The 18634-nt window shown below is 39.1% G+C and overlaps 1 protein-coding gene across 5 annotated transcripts in view; it reads left to right on the forward strand.

Annotated features, from left to right (window-relative positions):
- tsga10 (testis specific, 10) overlaps positions 1-18634 on the forward strand; it is a 124660-nt gene that overhangs the window by 85243 nt on the left and 20783 nt on the right. For all 5 annotated transcript variants that reach the window (XM_069891848.1, XM_069891850.1, XM_069891849.1 and 2 more), the window contains one exon: positions 10792-10902. In XM_069891848.1, coding sequence (XP_069747949.1) covers positions 10792-10902 — 111 coding nt within the window. The remainder of the gene's footprint in view (positions 1-10791; positions 10903-18634) is intronic.

Consider the following 18634-nt stretch of genomic DNA (forward strand, 5'->3'; position numbering starts at 1 on the left):
ACAAAACTCATTGCATGCCATAAAATTTCTAGATTCTTCATCTTTAGACCCCAAAAATTCTAAGCCTGAAAAATGAGGTTGAATTGATCAAGCTAATATAGACAATTAACTTCTGCTGGAAGAAACACTTTGCCGACCTCCTTAAAGGTGTTTGCACTCTGATTCTGCTCTTGATGTGAGCACCCTTGATTCTATTATAGCTTGGTTAAGACTTGTGGCTACTCCTGATTAACAAGAAATCAAAAAAGTCATATGCCAACATAAAAAGTTGCATATTTGATTAGGCAGAACATCGCAGGAGTACTTTAGACATTTCTGCAGGAATGTCCAGTGAGGTTCCCTTAAGGAGCCATGGGAGTTGGATGAGGTCCCTTTGTATCTGTATCGGAGACCCTCATGGAATTCAAGGAACTGTGATGTCCTGAAATACATCAATTCTATAAATGAGGAGGTGTTGGGAGTCTTGAGCAGTAAAAGTCCTTGGGCCCTGACCAAGTCAAATGTATATTGCACAGTGTGGGAAGCAAGGGAAGAGATTGCAGGGACCTTGACAGAGATCTTGGATTCTTAGCCACGGGTGAGGTACTGGAAGATGCCAATGTTGTGTCTTTATTTAAGAAGAGATGCAGGGATAAAGCAGGGAATGACAAGCTGATAAACCAATATCAGGGTGGGGAAAGGATGGAAAATATGATTAAATTAATTTTTAAATGCAAGAAAAACCTCAAGAAAAAAATCAGAAAGAATAAAAGAAGACATGAGGTTGCTTTGGCAGACAATGTGAAGGAAAATCCTAAGTTATGTTAAGATCAAAAGGATAGTAAGGGACAAAATCGGTCCCCTTGAAGATCAGAGTGGTTGGCTTTTTAGAGAATCAAAAGAGATTGGGGAAGATCTTGCATGTTTTTGTCCATCAGTATTCATTCAGGAAATGGGCACACAGTCAAGGGAAGTAAGGAAAACGAGCAGTGAGGACATGGAACCTGTACAAATTAAAGAGGAGAAAGTGCTTGCTGTCTTCAAGCAAATAAGGGTGGATAAAACCCCAAGGCCTTGAAGATATTCCCTCAGACCTTGAATGAGACTAGTGTAGAAATTACAAGGACTCTGGCAGAAATATTTAAAATGTCCTTAGCCACTGGTGTGGTTATGGAGAACTGGAGGGTAGCTCGTGTTCCTTTTTTTTAAAAAAAGGCTCCAAGTAACCTTGGAAATTATAGGCTGGTGAGCCTGACATCAGAAGTAGGTAAATTATTGTGTTCTAAGAGATAGATATAAAATTATTTGGAAAGCTAGGAATTGATTAGGGATAGTTAACAAGGCTTTCTGCATCCTTGGTCATGTTTAACCAATTTTGTAGAGTTTTTTAAGGAGGTTAGCAGGAAAGTTGATGAAGGAATGGATGTGGATGGACTTTAGTAAGGCTTTTGACAAGGTCGCACGTTGGAGGTTAGTCAGGAAGGTTCAGATGCTCAGTATCCATGGTGAAAGTGAACTTTTTTTTTCACACGATGAACCATACTGACCAAAATACACACAAATATTTCCCTCTTGAATATACACAGTGTCATTTTCTCCCCTTTCCCCCCTTCCCTTCCCTCCCTCCTTCACCCCCCCCACCCACTCAACGTTCAACATATATGATACATTAAACCCATTAAACAATGTCATCACACAATGAAAATAAACAAGAAAATTGGGAGAAGAAGACGAAGTGAAGTAATGAACTTGATGCAACAATGGCTGGATGGAAGAAGCCAGAGGATAATGGTAGATGATTGTGTGATGATACTCTGCGGTACATCACTCGGCCAACAGGTGGCCTAGAGACATGGCTCCCGGCCTAATGTCATCTGACCATCAGGCGTGCCCAAAGGGCCCATGGTATAAAGCTGAGGTCCCGACCGTGTGCTCTCTCTCTCTCCCCAAGGACCACTGTAAGCACAGCTAGCAGCCAACTGGATATTTATGTGAGTGAAGTAAAGCTGTGTTGCCCCAAACAGTATTGTACCTGTGTTTTCCTTTGGCGCAGCCTGCCACAGATTGCTTCTCAAACTGTGGGTCTGTGACTAGTGGTATGCCTTAGGGATTGGTGCTTGGACCATAAAATGAATGCTGCTGAAAGCGGCTGGCTGATGATCTTGTGATGACGTCATCTGTATCAATTATCTGGATGATGATGCAATAAATTGGATCAGCAGGTTTGCAGATACACTAAGATTGGAGGGCCATGAAGGATCTGGACCAGCTGGGAAAATGGGATGAAAAATGGCAGATGGAATTTAATGCAGACAAGTGTGCGGTGTTGCACTTTGGAAGGACAAACCAAGAAAGGACATAGACGGTAAATGGTAGGGCATTGAGGAGTGCAGTCAAACAGAGGGATCTGGGAATACAGATGCATAATTCCCTGAAAGTGGTGTTACTGGTGGATAGGGTTGTAAAGCAACCTTTTGGCATATTGGCCTTCATAAATCAAATTATTGTGTATAGGAGTTGGGATATTATGATAAAGTTGTACAAGATATTTGTGAAGCCAAATTTGGAGTATTGTGTGCAGTTTTGGTCACCTAACTACAGGAAAGATGGAGTGCAGAGAAGATTTACTGGGATGTTGTCCAGACTTCAGGAACTGAGTTGTAGGGAAAAGTTTATCAGGTTAAGATTTCATTCCCTGGAGCAGAGAAGAACGTGAGGAGGTTCGATAGAGGTATATAAAATTATGAGGGGGATAGACAGAGTAAATATAGATAGGCTTTTTCCATTGAGGGTAGGTGAGATACAAACCAGAGTGTGAAAGGGGAAAAGTTTAGGGGGAACATAAGGGGGTACTTCTTCATACTGCACTTGCCTCCATAAAAAGACTGAAGTCGGATGGACTGCTGGAATACGCTCAATCTTCCATCCGGCTGGGGGTACACTTAAAGGTGGAGCGTAGTCGCTCTACCTCCTCCATAAAATGAATGCCGCTGAAAGCGATTGGCTGATGATCTCGTGACGATGTCATCAACCTACAGCCCAAGTGCTCAGATATAGGGCAATAGCAACCGCGATATGTCTCTAAAGGATCATTAGGTAAAGGTTCCATTTTTGTCAGGTAATACTACGTTTAGAATCTGACAAACATAAAATTCTTTTGTCCAGCTTCCTCACAGAAATGAAGCCCAAGCAAGGAATGAACTCTCAACCCCTGGTTTACAAGACCAGTGCTCTAACTACTGAACTATCAGAGCCTCTCACTCTATTTGTATGAGTGATGGCTAAAGTTTTTTTTCTTTTGAGCGGGAGCGAATGTCTATATTAATTTTTCATTTGCTGGTGCATGTGTTGGACGTCATGGTGATGCACAGCACTACTGCACCACTCGCCCCGCCTCCCTCAGCTCCAGAATATGATTCTCGACTCTGCTCTCCATAAAGGCAATGCTGGATCCTCATTATAGGCCGTCGTCATAAAAGGTAAATTTACCTTTTATTTCCTTGAGCTGGGGTTGCATCATAAAAAGGCCCACTGTCACCTCGATCTCATGTCACGTGCCAGTGGGAACAACTTTCCAGCCTCTATTCTATCTATTTCTTTATGATTTCATATGTTTCTATAAATCCCTTCTCCTTCTGGTTTATACTATGAATCATGCTGAAACATTTATTAGGGTCATTTGAAGATACAACAGTAAATTTTCTAAAATAATTGCTGCTGTATGCTATTTGTCAGTTTGCAATTCCATGTTCTGGCACATGATGGTTCTGTGGCAATTTTTAAGCTGCCAAAATATTTGTTAAAGTAGCTGTGTTATTGGAACTACACTAATTTCAGATAAAACTATTACTTTAATCACTTGTAAACTGCTTATTCGTTTTATTGACTACCTTGCTCCATATTCAGTCTGTGCTAAATTTAGTCTTCTGTGTAACTTCTAATTTTCCAAATATATGACATTTCCAATTGTATATATTGCAGCTGCAGTTAGTCATTTGTTTAGTTTGTTATACATGGGTGGGTCACGTCTCCAGAATGGAGGACCATCACCTTCCCAAGATCGTGTTATATGGCGAGCTCTCCACTGGCCACCGTGACAGAGGTGCACCAAAGAAGAGGTACAAGGACTGCCTAAAGAAATCTCTTGGTGCCTGCCACATTGACCACCGCCAGTGGGCTGATATCGCCTCAAACCGTGCATCTTGGCGCCTCACAGTTTGGCGGGCAGCAACCTCCTTTGAAGAAGACCGCAGAGCCCACCTCACTGACAAAAGGCAAAGGAGGAAAAACCCAACACCCAACCCCAACCCACCAATTTTCCCCTGCAGCCGCTGCAACCGTGTCTGCCTGTCCCGCATCGGACTTGTCAGCCACAAACGAGCCTGCAGCTGACGTGGACTTTTATCCCCTCCATAAATCTTTGTCCGCGAAGCCAAGCCAAATAGAATAGAATATACATGGGCGGTTTCTGCTTGCCGTCTTAGAAAATATTAAATTGTACTCCCATTTTTTGAGATTGTAGTTCTCATTCCATAATGATTGCACTGTTTTGAAGGTACTGATGTTATCTGCTCCTAATCAGCTCCTTAGTTTTGCTAATGTTAAGAGCAAGGTGGTTGTGACATCATTAAATTAGCTGATCCAGCTAATTTTTTCTCTACACTTCATCATTGCCATCTGTGATTCTGCCGATGACTGTCGTGCAGAGGGCTAAGCGTGTATCCTTGAGGTTCCCCAATGTTGATTATCAGTATGGGAGGAGACGTTTCCAATTCCTACTGACTGTGGTCTTCCAATGAGGAAGTCAAGGATCCATTTGCAGAGGTGGTGCAAAGACCCAGCTTTCATGGCAATCTGTGCTTGTCAGGTGGCTACTGTTCAGACTGGCCTCATCCAAATTTGTTCCTTTCCTATTCCTGAAATACTAAAGGTGCACCTTACACTAAATTTGCAGATGACACTAAGCTAGGAGGGGTTGTGTGCACGGAAGAGGGGGTCAGGAAGCTCCAGTGTGATTTGGATAAATTGAGGGACTGGGCAGATACATGGCAAATGCACTACAATGTGGATAAATGTGAGGTTATCCACTTTGGTAATACAAACCGGAGGGCAGATTACTATTTGAATGGCAATAGATAAAGAGATGGGGAAATGCAGAGAGACCTAGGGGTACTTGTACACCAGTCTCTGAAGGCGAGCAAGCAGGTACAGCAGGCGGTTAAAAAGGCAAATGGTGTGTTGGCCTTCATATCAAGAGGGTTTGAGTATAGGAACAAGGATACCTTACTGCAGCTGTACAGGGCCTTGGTGAGACCCCACCTGGAGTATTGTGTGCAGTTTTGGTCACCTGATCTAAGGAAGGATGTTCTTGCAATGGAGGGAATGCAGAGGCGATTCACCAGGCTGGTACCTGGAATGGCAGGAAGGACTTGTGAGGAAAGATTGTGCAAATTGGGATTGTACTCGCTGGAGTTTAGAAGATTGAGAGGGGACCTCATAGAGACATATAAAATTCTGGCAGGACTGGACAGAATGGATGCAGATTGGGATGTTTCCAATAATGGGAAAATACAGAACCCGGGGCCATGGTTTGAGGATAATAGGCAAACCATTTAGGACCGAGATGAGGAGGAATTTCTATACCCAGAGGGTGGTGAATCTGTGGAATTCATTGCCACAGAGGGCAGTAGAGGCAGGTTCATTAAATATATTTAAGAGGGAATTAGATCTATTTCTTCAGTATAAGGGTATTAAAGGTCACGGAGAGAAGCCGGGGACGGGGTACTGAACTTAAGATCAGCCATGATCTCATTGAATGGCGGAGCGGGCTCGAAGGGTCAAATGATCTACTCCTGCTCCTGTCTTCTATGTTTCTATGTTTAAATACCTTTAGGCCACAGTACCATACAAGGTTAACCCCTTATATGTCCTCCTTTGACAATCTAACTGTACTTTTGCAAAGTTTGATAATGATAATATATTTATTGTCAAAGTGCACATGCATTGAAATTCTTACTTGCAGTTAATCAGGTCCTTTGTTTAAAAAAATATTGTACATTTAAAAAAAGGTAATACGTACAAAATATAGATAATATTCAGAGTTACTGAATTACAAGAAAAAATGGCATTGTAATAGTACAGACAGGCATTTTTCTCTGTTCAGTGCACTATAGAATTTTAGCAATATGATAACTGGAGTAAAACTGTTTATTGTTTATAGATATCTGGAGCAGATAAATTGCCCAAAATATTGTTTTATTAATTTTTCTAAGTGTTATAGAGTTTGTAGTGTAATTGAAAGTGAACTGATTCATGATAGGGAACATTTAAAAACTGACTTATGGAATCCTGAAATCTAGTGAAAATAATTGCACAGCACTGAGCAGATCAAAATCAGAATTTATGGCCATGAATATATCACAAAATTCGTTGTTTAACCGCAACATTACAGATGCAAATATTGTTAGAAATTACATTTTAAAAACAAATTAATTCAAAAAGAAGATAAAGTGAGGTAGTGTTTGGGGTTCATTGGCCATTCAGAAGTCTGATGGCTGAGCGGAAGAAACTGTACCTCTTGTACTTCCTTCCTGATGGTAGCAGTGTGAAGAGGGGATGGCCTGGGTGGTGAGGGTCCTTGAGAATAGAGGCATTCTTAAGACACCGCCTCCCTAAGTCCACAATCAACACCTAGCTTTGTTTATGCTGAGTACAGGTTTGTTGTTGTGACACCACTCAACCTGCTGATCTGTTTCCTTCCTGTACACTTCCTTATTGGTGCGTGACTCTGCCATCAACCATGGTGTCATCAGCAAATTTGTAGATGGCATTTGAATTGTACCTAGCCTTGCAGTCATGGGTGTAGAATAGTGGGCACCTGTGTTGGTTGTCAGTGAGTTGAAGATGTTTCCAATTCGTACTGACTGTGGTCTTCCAATGAGGAAGTCAAGGATCCAGCTGCAGAGGAGAGTGCAGAGATCCAGGTTTTGGAGCTTGTTGACTAGTACTTGAGGGTATAATGGTATTGAAACCTGAGCTGAGGTTGATGAAGAGAGTAGCCTGATGTTCATGTTGCTGTTGTACAGGTGATCAGGAATGAAGGGAAAACCAATGACATTGCATCTGCTGTGATTGTGAGAATAGGTCCACATCTTTACTTGGGTCTGAGTTCATTCTAGTCATGCCAAACCTCTTGAAGCACTTCATCACAGCAGATATCAGTTTGTCAAGTGTATCTTGTACATAATTAATATTTCAAGGCATTCGGCAACATGCATGCATGAATGTTTGCATGAACTTCCAGAATTAGGAAAGTAAAGGGAATCTTTTGCATATTAATTACTTGGAATCTCAGATGCAAAGTAAAAATATAAAAGAAAATGTTCCCTTGGGCACTAAATAAGAGTGTGACGTTTTCATTATATATAACAATGAGTTGTATCAAAATTGTTTCAGTGGCATTCAGAAGGTGATGATTTTTAAGATCAAAATAGAATCATGTCCATTAATTTCTTTGGTTTTTCACTTGAGTCAGATATACCTACCTCTGTCTGCAACTTAGGAGAAAGTTTTAGCCTTTACCACACTGATAGCCAGACGAGCAACCTTATTGAGATGGAAAGATGACTCTTCACCTACCCATACATGAGATAATACATTAAAGATAGAAAGTTTCAATTTGTAAAGATGTGAGGCCCATTTATAGAATATTATCATGATTGGAAGAATTAAGAATTTTTAATGTTTTGGAGATTCTCTGTCTGATGTCTGGAGATCGCTATCCGATACATAATTTCCCTTTTCTTTTACAAAGGTTACCTTGATTAGAGGGGGAGGATACATTAGATTTAGTTTTTAGGTTTTGTTTTTTCTTCTTATAAATTTTTATTTGGATTAATTTGGTAAATATGGGTTTCAATATGGTTATCATAGATTAATTCCAATAACTTGTTTTTCACATGGATTAAGGAACTAGCTAATGTTGTTCCATCCATTTTATTTTCTACTTGTAGGTTTCTGAGATGTCTTGTTATGTGTTTTCCTTAAAATTTTGTGTGTGTTTATATGTTAAACTCTATAAAAATATTTTAAAAAAAGAAAGAAAAGAAGATGATATGAAATCAGAAGTCAAAGTAAATTGTGTACTTGCGGACAAATATTGGGGAATTAAGTGAATGGGAAGAATATTTTGATTGAAGTTCATTGTGGTGAAGTTTGAGATCCAAGAAACATGAACCAAAGTATTTTAATGGCAAGAGATGAAAATAATGAGGAAGAAAAATCATAAAAGCTACTGCACAGGTACAAAGCAAGATCAGATAGATAGTACAGTAAATTTTATAAAAGTAAATAGAGAAGAAGAATTTATTCGGTCAAAGGAGTGGCACAGTTAGCATGTTGCTTCGTCTGCAATCAGGACCGGGGTTCAAATCCCAAGCTGTCTGTACGTTCTCTCTGTGTCTGCATGGGGGCTCCAGTTTACTCCCACCATTTGAAACATGAGGGTTTTTAGAATGCAACACACAGGAAATTCTTTAACTTTGTTTACCTTAAGGAAGAAAGAGTTGCCACTTTGTCTAGCTCCCCTCACAGAAATAGGCCCCAGTGAGGAACAAGCTCGTGATCCCTGGTTGCAATATCTCTAATCACTGAGGAATTGGAGCCTCCTGAGGTTTTAGGTTAATTGGGTATAATTGGGCGGCATAGGTTCATGGGCCAAAATGGCGAATGTCTAAATTTAAACATCCAGGGCAAAGGAAAGAGATCTTAAAAGGAGCCAGTTATTTGAGGATGAAATAAGAAGCATTTTTAATTTAAATTGTAATGCAAGTTGATTTCATTCTCAAAAAAATTAGAATTTACCAGCGTGAGATTGATTAAATCTTAAAAGATTAATGAACAAAAGTGGATAAGTGAAGCTGACAATTAAGCACTTGCACTTTTCCCCATTTTCCTTTGACTTTTTATAGTTAATAGAAATGTGAAAAATAGAAAATTATGCAGGTTGATACTAGCACATGAGAAGACTATTCAAATTAATAAATTTTTGTAGATGTCAGATATTTTGAACAGAAATGGGGAGGCAAGTTTCTGATGTTATTGTGGTGGAACAGGCCTAATCAACTGTCCAGTTTGTGTTCATACACTGTTAGAGATACCTTTTTGTCCAGGACTAACTTCTGAAACAAAAGCAGAAAATGCATAGGATGAAGATTAATGTGTGCACCTCTCTTTGCAGATGTTACCTCACTTGCTATGTTGGTATCATTTTTTAATTTTAGTTTCATATTTTCAGTACCTGCAATTTTTGTTTGATTTTCAGAATAATTTATGCAACATGTCTATGTGCCAGTTATGTATCCAATTAAATATGCCTTCTAAACTGTAGTCTAAAAAAACAAATCAGCAGTGGTGCAGTTTATCATAAGGAACAAGGTGAATAGAGATGCTGATTAGAATAAATTATTCCTCTGTATTGACAAACGACAAAGGAGGAAAAACCCAACACCCAACCCCAACCAACCGCTGCAACCGTGTCTGCCTGTCCCGCATCGGACTTGTCAGCCACCAACGAGCCTGCAGCTGACGTGGACATTACCCCCTCCATAAATCTTCGTCCGCGAAGCCAAGCCAAAGAAGAAATATGTTAATAGTGACAAAAGTCACTGACCTCACAGACAAAAGACAAAGGAGGAAAAACCCAACACCCAACCCCAACCAACCAATTTTCCCTTGCAACCGCTGCAACCGTGTCTGCCTGTCCCGCATCGGACTTGTCAGCCACCAACGAGCCTGCAGCTGACGTGGACATTACCCCCTCCATAAATCTTCGTCCGCGAAGCCAAGCCAAAGAAGAAATATGTTAATAGTGACAAAAGTCACTGACCTCACAGACAAAAGACAAAGGAGGAAAAACCCAACACCCAACCCCAACCAACCAATTTTCCCTTGCAACCGCTGCAACCGTGTCTGCCTGTCCCGCATCGGACTTGTCAGCCACCAACGAGCCTGCAGCTGACGTGGACATTACCCCCTCCATAAATCTTCGTCCGCGAAGCCAAGCCAAAGAAGAAATATGTTAATAGTGACAAAAGTCACTGACCTCACAGACAAAAGACAAAGGAGGAAAAACCCAACACCCAACCCCAACCAACCAATTTTCCCTTGCAACCGCTGCAACCGTGTCTGCCTGTCCCGCATCGGACTTGTCAGCCACCAACGAGCCTGCAGCTGACGTGGACATTACCCCTCCGTAAATCTTCGTCCGCGAAGCCAAGCCAAAGAAGAATTCCTCTGTATCTACTTATTCACAAAACTTACCATAATGGGGAATGTATTTATATTGTTTTTTATTTGATCTTAGCCAGATTTCATTAAATCTGAAAACAGCAAACTCATCATTCTTATTTTAAATGTTAGCCATGGGGGTCAAGAAAATCTGCAGGATAAAAGTGGTTCTATGCTCAGGTCTAACAGAGGCTACTACCAAAAAGGAAAACCTCACTCATTGAGAAGTTAACTTCCTTGTAGTCCCAAGCCCACTGACATATTAAGTGGCAGAAAGTAGAGGTCTGAGTTTTTATTTGCCTTCTGTGAAGTCTCCAAAGGCCACATGCATGAACCTATAGAGGTCATGTTGTGTACCTCCTCACATTTATCACTTTCGTACTGATTTTTTTGTTTACTAAGTTTTACCCATATTGGTTGAGATTGCATTGTTAAACCTAAAGCAATTTCCATTTAAGGAAATAACAAAATTCTGATAATTTGTAGGTTTGGTCTATTTTAATTGAACAGATGTATTTGTTACAGGCAGCAAACCACAAACTGGAAGAATTAATTCAAGAGAATAAAAAATTGAAGACCAATGTCCAGGATTATATCAATGAGATATCCAAGGTGGAGAAAATGCTTAGCTGTAAGGTCAGTATTTCCAAGAAGCTAGGTCAATAAAAAAAAAACACATCTAGCTGCTCATGAAGCATGAGGTTCTATTTGTATTTTTGAATTGCACATGTGCTTTAGTTACGTGCCTAATCTTTATCCTATCCACTCAATGGGCAGCACGGTGGAGAGTCAGATAATTTTTGTTGACACCTTTTGCCATTTTAAGTAATAGAATTTGAATCCTATGGAACAAAATCATACAACATAGTCTTAACTTAAAAATAAAACCCTCAGAACAGTGTGTATTACCTCTCTGGGAAATACTGTGGTACAGCAGTTAGTGTTGCTGCTTCACAGGTCCATTCACCTGGATTTAGGTGCTTTTACTGCAGAGTTTGCACATTCTCTTGTGATTGTGTGGTTTAGCCTGGGGCTCTATTTCCCTGCTATATTTCAAAGATGTGCTGTCTTATTAATTGGCTTCACACAGTAAATGCTGGAGGAACTCAACCAGTCTCTACCAGGAGGTAAAGATATATTGGCTGTTGTTATTTATCCATCACAGTTGTGTCAAATGAATCAAAAGTGGAGTCACTGGGTGTATGAGAGAATAGATTGCACATATACAGTGAAATAAAAGGAGGATTGGGATTGATAGGGATTGCTCTGCTGGGAACCAATGTGAATCTGTAAAACCATGTATAGTCTGCAATTGAGAATTTTTGCAATAGTATTTAACGACTTAATTAGGAACTCAGATTGTCATTTTTATTAGGAGCAGAATTGGGCCATTCAACCCATCAAGTTTATTCTCCCATTCAAATCATGGCTGATGTATTTTTTTCTTTCAACCTCATTCTCCTACCTATTCCCCTTAACCTTTTTACACCCTTACTAATCAATAATCTATCAACCTCTGCTTTAAATATACTCAGTGACTTGACCTCCACAGCCATCTGTGGAAACAAATTCCATAGATTCCCCACTCTCTGGCTGAAGAAATCTCTCCTCACCAATGCTGTTTTACTCATTAATATGGTTAAAGTTTGAAGCCGAGAGCTGGAGCAACAACGGCTTGTAAAACTTCTCAGCAGATGGAAGCTAGGGTGAAATGGCAGTTCCTTGTAAAAGGTCATAGCTGACATTCAGACTATGGACCAATTCCATTAATGTTCTGTGGAGTAGTGTCAGGACAAGATTCTCGAGCAAGGTGATGCGCACCACCACAGTCTCCCACAAAAGGACTTGGGGAATGCATTGCCAGTGACTATTGAAGTTACCTCAACTTTTTACTCATTTACAAGGAATGAAAGGCACCAATTAATGTAGTTAAATTAATAAGGACTCTAAATTTCTATTTGGCAGGACCAACAGGAGAGAAAAGAATCTTGGGGCTGATATTTCACCTTCAGATATGTGATACTGAAACTAGTTAGTTTTCATTTACTTTAGCTATTGCATACCATCTGCAAAGATAGAGTGGATCTGTTTATAATATGAGTGATGCCAAATCAAGTGACCAGTGTGACAGTATATAGATATATTTTTGGGAGATAAATTGGGTAAGGTTTGTTAGAGTAGGTTAGATACAAACACTTTAAAATGGATCTTATTTTAAATACTGAAGATCTGCCTCATGTTAAACATATCGGGGCCTCAGAGCTTTTGCAAGAGCTTTGAAGAGTGCTCAAGAGACTTCACTAATGGACTGTTGTTTACAAAAGGCAACAGATGAAAGAGCTTGTTGAAGCCGCATATTGTCCGGAGGAAAACTTGCTGTTGTAAGAGGGTCATCTGGTTTTGCAAGCAGAGAGAGTAAAACAGGTTTTCTCTCAGAGAGAGAGAGAGAGAGAAAGAGGGAGATACAGAGATCAGTTCTGCAGTGTTACAGCCCGCAAACAGCAGCTAGGACTGGAACAGGACAAGCTCGCAAGCTTATAGAATGTTCCATTTTGGAAGATGGCCTTGTGGTTCATGCAAGAGGAGAGTACTGGCTGTCTAATGTTTCACTTGGAATAAGAAAAACAAGAAGGAACTCTGTGGTGACCTGAAAGAAAAAGGTTATCATGTGGAGAACCCTGACGGGGCAAGTTTCTTTGGCAAGACACTGAAGTAGCTGATGGAAGTAAAAGGAATAACAAATCTCTCTCTGAAAACTGACAAGAACCTTCCTTAGCAGTAACCATTTACCTTTCAAGCACCAAAACCTGGTAAACTTTATAAAATGTTAAATTCTGTGCACAGTATAAGAATTGCCTGTGACCAGTGAACTTGGAGAAATGAGAAGTGAGATTGGACTGTGAACCAAGAACTTTTCTGAACTTACACACATATTACATACACGTTCACTTAGAATTAGATGGGGGTTAAGTTAGGTTAGTTAAGTTAATACTGATAAGTTAAAATTTCATTCTAATTTCATGTTTAAAGATAATTAAAAGCAACTTTTGTTTAAGTAATCATTTGTCTTGGTGAATATCTATTGCTTCTGGGTTTTGGGGTCCTCTGGGCTCGTAACATTTTATGGGGTCTCGTCTTGGATTGAAAATTGGAGTTTTTGTGATTTATTAGTTAATTGTTTTATTTTCAAGCTAATTTAAAGTGTGTGTGTGGAAAAACAGCAGCAATGGATGTTGATACATTTTTGTCACAACCATCACCTGCAGGGCTGCAGAGCAAGGGAAAAGAGGAAGTGATGGTTATTTCTAAGGCATTAAAACTGACTGGTCAAGCATTGGATGAGGAAAATACAAATACAGAAGATTATAGTGAAATGTTATATATGTAAGGGAAATTTTGTTGAGAAAGACTTAGAAAGTTTTCCAGAGGATAGATTTGTTGAGTTGCAATTGGAATTGGAAAAATTGAGGGTGGAAGAAGAAAGAGAGAAATAGAATGTGGAAGAAAGAGAAAAACAGAGTGTGGAAGAAGAAAGAGAAAAACGGAGGGTGTTGGAGGCTGAAAAATAGAGACAATATGAGGCAGACCAGGCTGAAAACAGAAAGAGGCTGAAAAGCAGAAAGAGGCTGAAAAGCAGAAAGAGGCTGAAAAGCAGAAAGAGGCTGAAAAGCAGAAAGAGGCTGAAAAGCAGAAAGAGGCTGAAAAGCAGAAAGAGGCTGAAAAGCAGAAAGAGGCTGAAAAGCAGAAAGAGGCTGAAAAGCAGAAAGAGGCTGAAAAGCAGAAAGAGGCTGAAAAGCAGAAAGAGGCTGAAAAGCAGAAAGAGGCTGAAAAGCAGAAAGAGGCTGAAAAGCAGAAAGAGGCTGAAAAACAAAGGCTGAAAAACAAAAAAAGAGGGGCTGAAAAACAAAAAAAGGGCTGAAAAACAAAGAGGGGCTGAAAAACAAAAAAGGGGGGCTGAAAAACAAAGAGGGGCTGAAAAACAAAAAAAGAGGGGCTGAAAAACAAAAAAATGAGGGGCTGTAAAACAAAAAAAGGAGGGGCTGAAAAACAAAAATAGGAAGGGCTGAAAAACAAAAAAAGAGGGGCTGATAAACAAAAAAAGGGGCTGAAAAACAAAAAAAGGAGCTGAAAAACAAAAAAAGAGGGGCTGAAAAACAAAAAAGAGGGGCTGAAAAACAAAAAAAGAGGGGCTGGAAAACAAAAAAGAGGGGCTGGAAAACAAAAAAAGAGGGGCTGGAAAACAAAAAAAGAGGGGCTGGAAAACAAAAAAAGAGGGGCTGGAAAACAAAAAAAGAGGGGCTGGAAATCAAAAAAAGAGGGGCTGGAAATCAAAAAAAGAGGGGCTGGAAAACAAAAAAAGGGGCTGGAAAACAAAAAAGAGGGGCTGAAAAACAAAAAAAGGGGCTGAAAACCAAAGGGAGGATTATGAAAGACAATGAAAATATTACTTCGAAAAGATTGAAAAGGACAAACAGTTTCAAATAAAGAAGATAAAAATTGAGATGGAGGGAGGTAAGAGAATTGAGGCTGTAACTCCTTGGTTGAGGTTTTTGGCTAGTAGAGGGGTAAATCTATTTCCTATTTTTTATGAGGGAGATGTTGATACATATTTTCAGGTTTTTGAAAAGGTTTCTGAGAGCTAAGATGGCCAAAAAATGGGAATTGAAGGGAAAAGCACAAATTGCATCCTCCAGCTTGACTACAGAGCAAGTGGCAAATTATGATACTGTTAAACAAGCAGTATTGAAAGCTTATGAGTTGGTTCCAGAAGCATATGGACAAAAATTTAGGAGTTTCATGAAAACGTGGAATCAATCTTGTATGGATTTTGCTCTGGGAAAATCTGCATGTTTTGACTGTTGGTATGCCTCAAAAGGAATAAATAATGATTTTGACAAATTAAGAGAATTGATATTAATTGAGGAAATTAAAAGGTGTGTTTCAAATGAGATTAAATTATATTTGGATGAGAGAGACGTGGGGACATGGCAGAAAACGGCTAGATTAGAGGACACATTTGCTCTAATTCACAAAAATCCATTCCAGAATAGTAGGCCTTTTCAGAGAGTTAATGTGGAACAGATTAATAAAAACCTGTTCGGAAGGTTAATATGGAGCAGACTAGTAAACCTGAAATTAAATCTGGAGAGAATGTGAAGAGAAAAGATGAAGGTAACTAAAGTGGGAATGGATAGAACTTCTGGTTTTGTATGTTATTTTTGTAAGAAACCTGGTCATGTTATTGCAAATTGTTTAGTATTGAAAAAGAGACGAGAAAAGGAGGTTTTACAAGAAGCATATATTCAAACAGTTGAATTTATGGAGAGCAGATGTTCCAAACCTGGTAAGATGTCATGGGATGTTTTCAAACCTTTTGTTGGTTTCAGTAAAGGAGGGAGAATCATAGGTTCCAGTTAAAATTCTTAGAGATACTGGGGCTGCTTAGTCACCATTGTTGGAAAGTGTTTTAACTCTTGATCAAAGGACTGTCACGGGAGACAACTTTGATTAAAAGTGTTGGAGGTGAGGTAGAGTCAATATCTCTTCACAATATAGTGCTAAATTCAGAATTAAAGGACCTGTTGTAGGAGTATTTTCAAAGATACTCATGCAGGGTGTCTCATTTTTATTAGGGAATGATTTGGCAGAGGATAAAGTTGGGTCAGTTTTGTAACAAATCAGCCTAGTAAGGATGAGGGTAAAGAGGATTGTGAGATGTATCCTGCATTTGCTGTAACAAGGTCTGTGACTAAGAAAATGATGAGATCTGAAGAAGATCCAGTTGATAAAAACTTGCCCAGTGCTTCTGAAATAGTTTTGAAAGAGCAGGGTAACTGTGAGAGTAAGAATTTCTCTTTGTCAAGGAAAGAATTGATTCAACAACAGAAAACAGATACAGATCTTGTTGAGTTAAGGAACAAAGCAGTAAGTGAACAGGAGATTAAAGAAATGGCTTGTGGATATTACTTGAAGGGTGAATTTTTGATAAGGAAATGGAGACCTCTTGATATTCCTGCTAATGAAGAGTAGTGGGGGGTGGGGGGGCGGGGGGGAAGATTCATCAGGAGGTTTTTCCAAGAAATTAACGGAAGGAAATATTAGATCTAGCCCACAGAACACATTTGGGTGGTCATCTTAGTGCAAAGAAAACCATGAATAAGATTTTGATACAATTTTTCTGGCCTGGTTTTAGGAAGGATGTTGTAAATTGGTGCTGGACATGTCACATTTGTTAGGTTGTGGGGAAACTTAACCAGGGTCCTCCAGTAGCTCCATTACAACCTATTCCTGTTGAACCTTTCACTAAGGTTATTGTGGATTGTGTAGGTCCCTTGCCTAAAACTAAGTCTGGGAATCGGTGCTTATTAACAATTATGTGTACATCATTGAGATTTCCAGTGGCTATACCATTAAGAAATATTAAAGCCAAAATGGTAGTAAAGGCTCTGGAAAGATTTTTCACAGTTTTTGGATTACCAAAAGAGATCCAAAGTGATCAAGGATCTAACTTTATGTCTGGATTGTTTCAGCAGTTGATTTATGAGTTGGGAATAAAACAGATCATTTCATCTCTGTACAATCCTGAAACTCAGGGAGCTTTGGAAAGATTTAATTCTACTCTTAAAAATATGATGAGGGTTTATTGTTTGGAGAATGGAAAGTATTGGGATGAAGGTATTCATTTATTGTTACTTGTAGCAAGGGAGGCTGTGCAGGAATCATTAGGTTTCAGCCCTTTTGAAATTGTGTTTGGACAACAGGTTAGAGGACCTTTAATGTTTATAAAAGAACAGTGGGTTAATGAGGATGTGCAGTTGAACTTGCTGGATTATGTTTCTAAATTTAAAGATAGGTTACAAAAAGTGTGGAGTTAGGCTCAAGAGAATTTAGAAATGGCTCAGGGTAAAATGAAGCGTTTATTTGACAGGAAAGCTCGTGAGGAATTTTAAGACAGGAAGTAAATTTTGATTTTGTTTCCAACACATGAGAATCCTTTGAGAGCTAGATTTTCTGGACCGTATGTAGTTGAATCAAAACTGAATGACGTTAACTGTGTTGTTAATACTCCAAATCAAAGGAATAAAACTCAGGTTTGTCACATAAATATGTTGAAAACTTATGTGGATAAGGGTAGTGGAGAACAATCTGTATCAGAGGTGTTAGTTGTTGACAGAGTTGTGGAAGTTAGAGATCATAAGATTATGGAAACAGAAGCTTGTGAGGGTAACCTTAAAGAAACCATGGTTCCTGTGTGCCAGTCTAACACAGCAATTTTGGAAAATTTGGAGGAAAAGTCAGGCCATCTTAAGTTCAAAGAATGAATGCAGTTGAAAGAATTAATTTTGAAATATACAAATTTGTTTCCTGATGTTCCAAAAAGGACATCAGTGTTTTATCATGATGCAGATGTGGGAGAAGCAAGTCCCATAAAACAGCCCCCATATAGAATAAATATTTAGAAGAGTAAAATCATAGATCAGGAGATGAAATATATGTTGAAAAATGATATTATTAGACCTTCAAACTCAGAGTGGAGTTCTCCTTGTATTCTGATACCGAAACCAGATGGAACTGTTAGGTTCTATACAGATTACAGGAAGATTAATTCAGTAACTAAAACAGATGCTTATCCTATTCCAAGAATAGATGACTGTATTGATAAAATTGGCAAAGCTAAATTTCTTACTAAGTTGGATTTGTTGAAGGGTTACTGGTGTGTGCCTTTAACTGAGAGAGGAAAGAATATTTCGGCTTTTGTAACTCCATCCAGTTTATATGAGTATAATGTGTTACCTTCCAAAGGATGATTAATTTGGTAATCCCAGCGTTAATACATACAGATGCTTATATTGATGACTCTGTCACAAAAAGTGACACATGGGAAGAATATATGAGGGAAGCAAACTTAATTTAGCAAAAAGTCAATTTGCAAATGTCACTGTTACATACTTGGGTCATGTAGTTGGTCATGGCAAAGTTGCACCTATTCAAGCTAAGGTGAATGGAATTACTGAGTTTCCTATTCCCAATGGCAAGAAAGCAGTGAGAAGATTTTTAGGAATGGCAGGATATTATAGGAAATTTTGCTGAGGATTACTCTTCCTTTAACCAACCTTTTGAAGAAAGGGGAGAAATTTGTGTGGACTAAAGTTTGTCAGACAGCTTTAGAAAATTTAAAGGAGATGCTATGCCATTGCCCTGTATTTAAAATCTCCTGATTTTGACAAACTATTTTCTTTAGCAGTGGATGCCAGTGAGGGAGCAGCAGGTGCAGTTTTATTGCAAAAACATAATGAAATTTGCTATCCAGTTGTCTATTTTTCAAAAAAATATTAAATGTTCATCAAAGGAACTATTCCACTATTGA

This window comes from Narcine bancroftii, chromosome 7, assembly GCF_036971445.1.
Source record: "Narcine bancroftii isolate sNarBan1 chromosome 7, sNarBan1.hap1, whole genome shotgun sequence".
In the NCBI taxonomy this organism is placed as follows: domain Eukaryota; kingdom Metazoa; phylum Chordata; class Chondrichthyes; order Torpediniformes; family Narcinidae; genus Narcine; species Narcine bancroftii.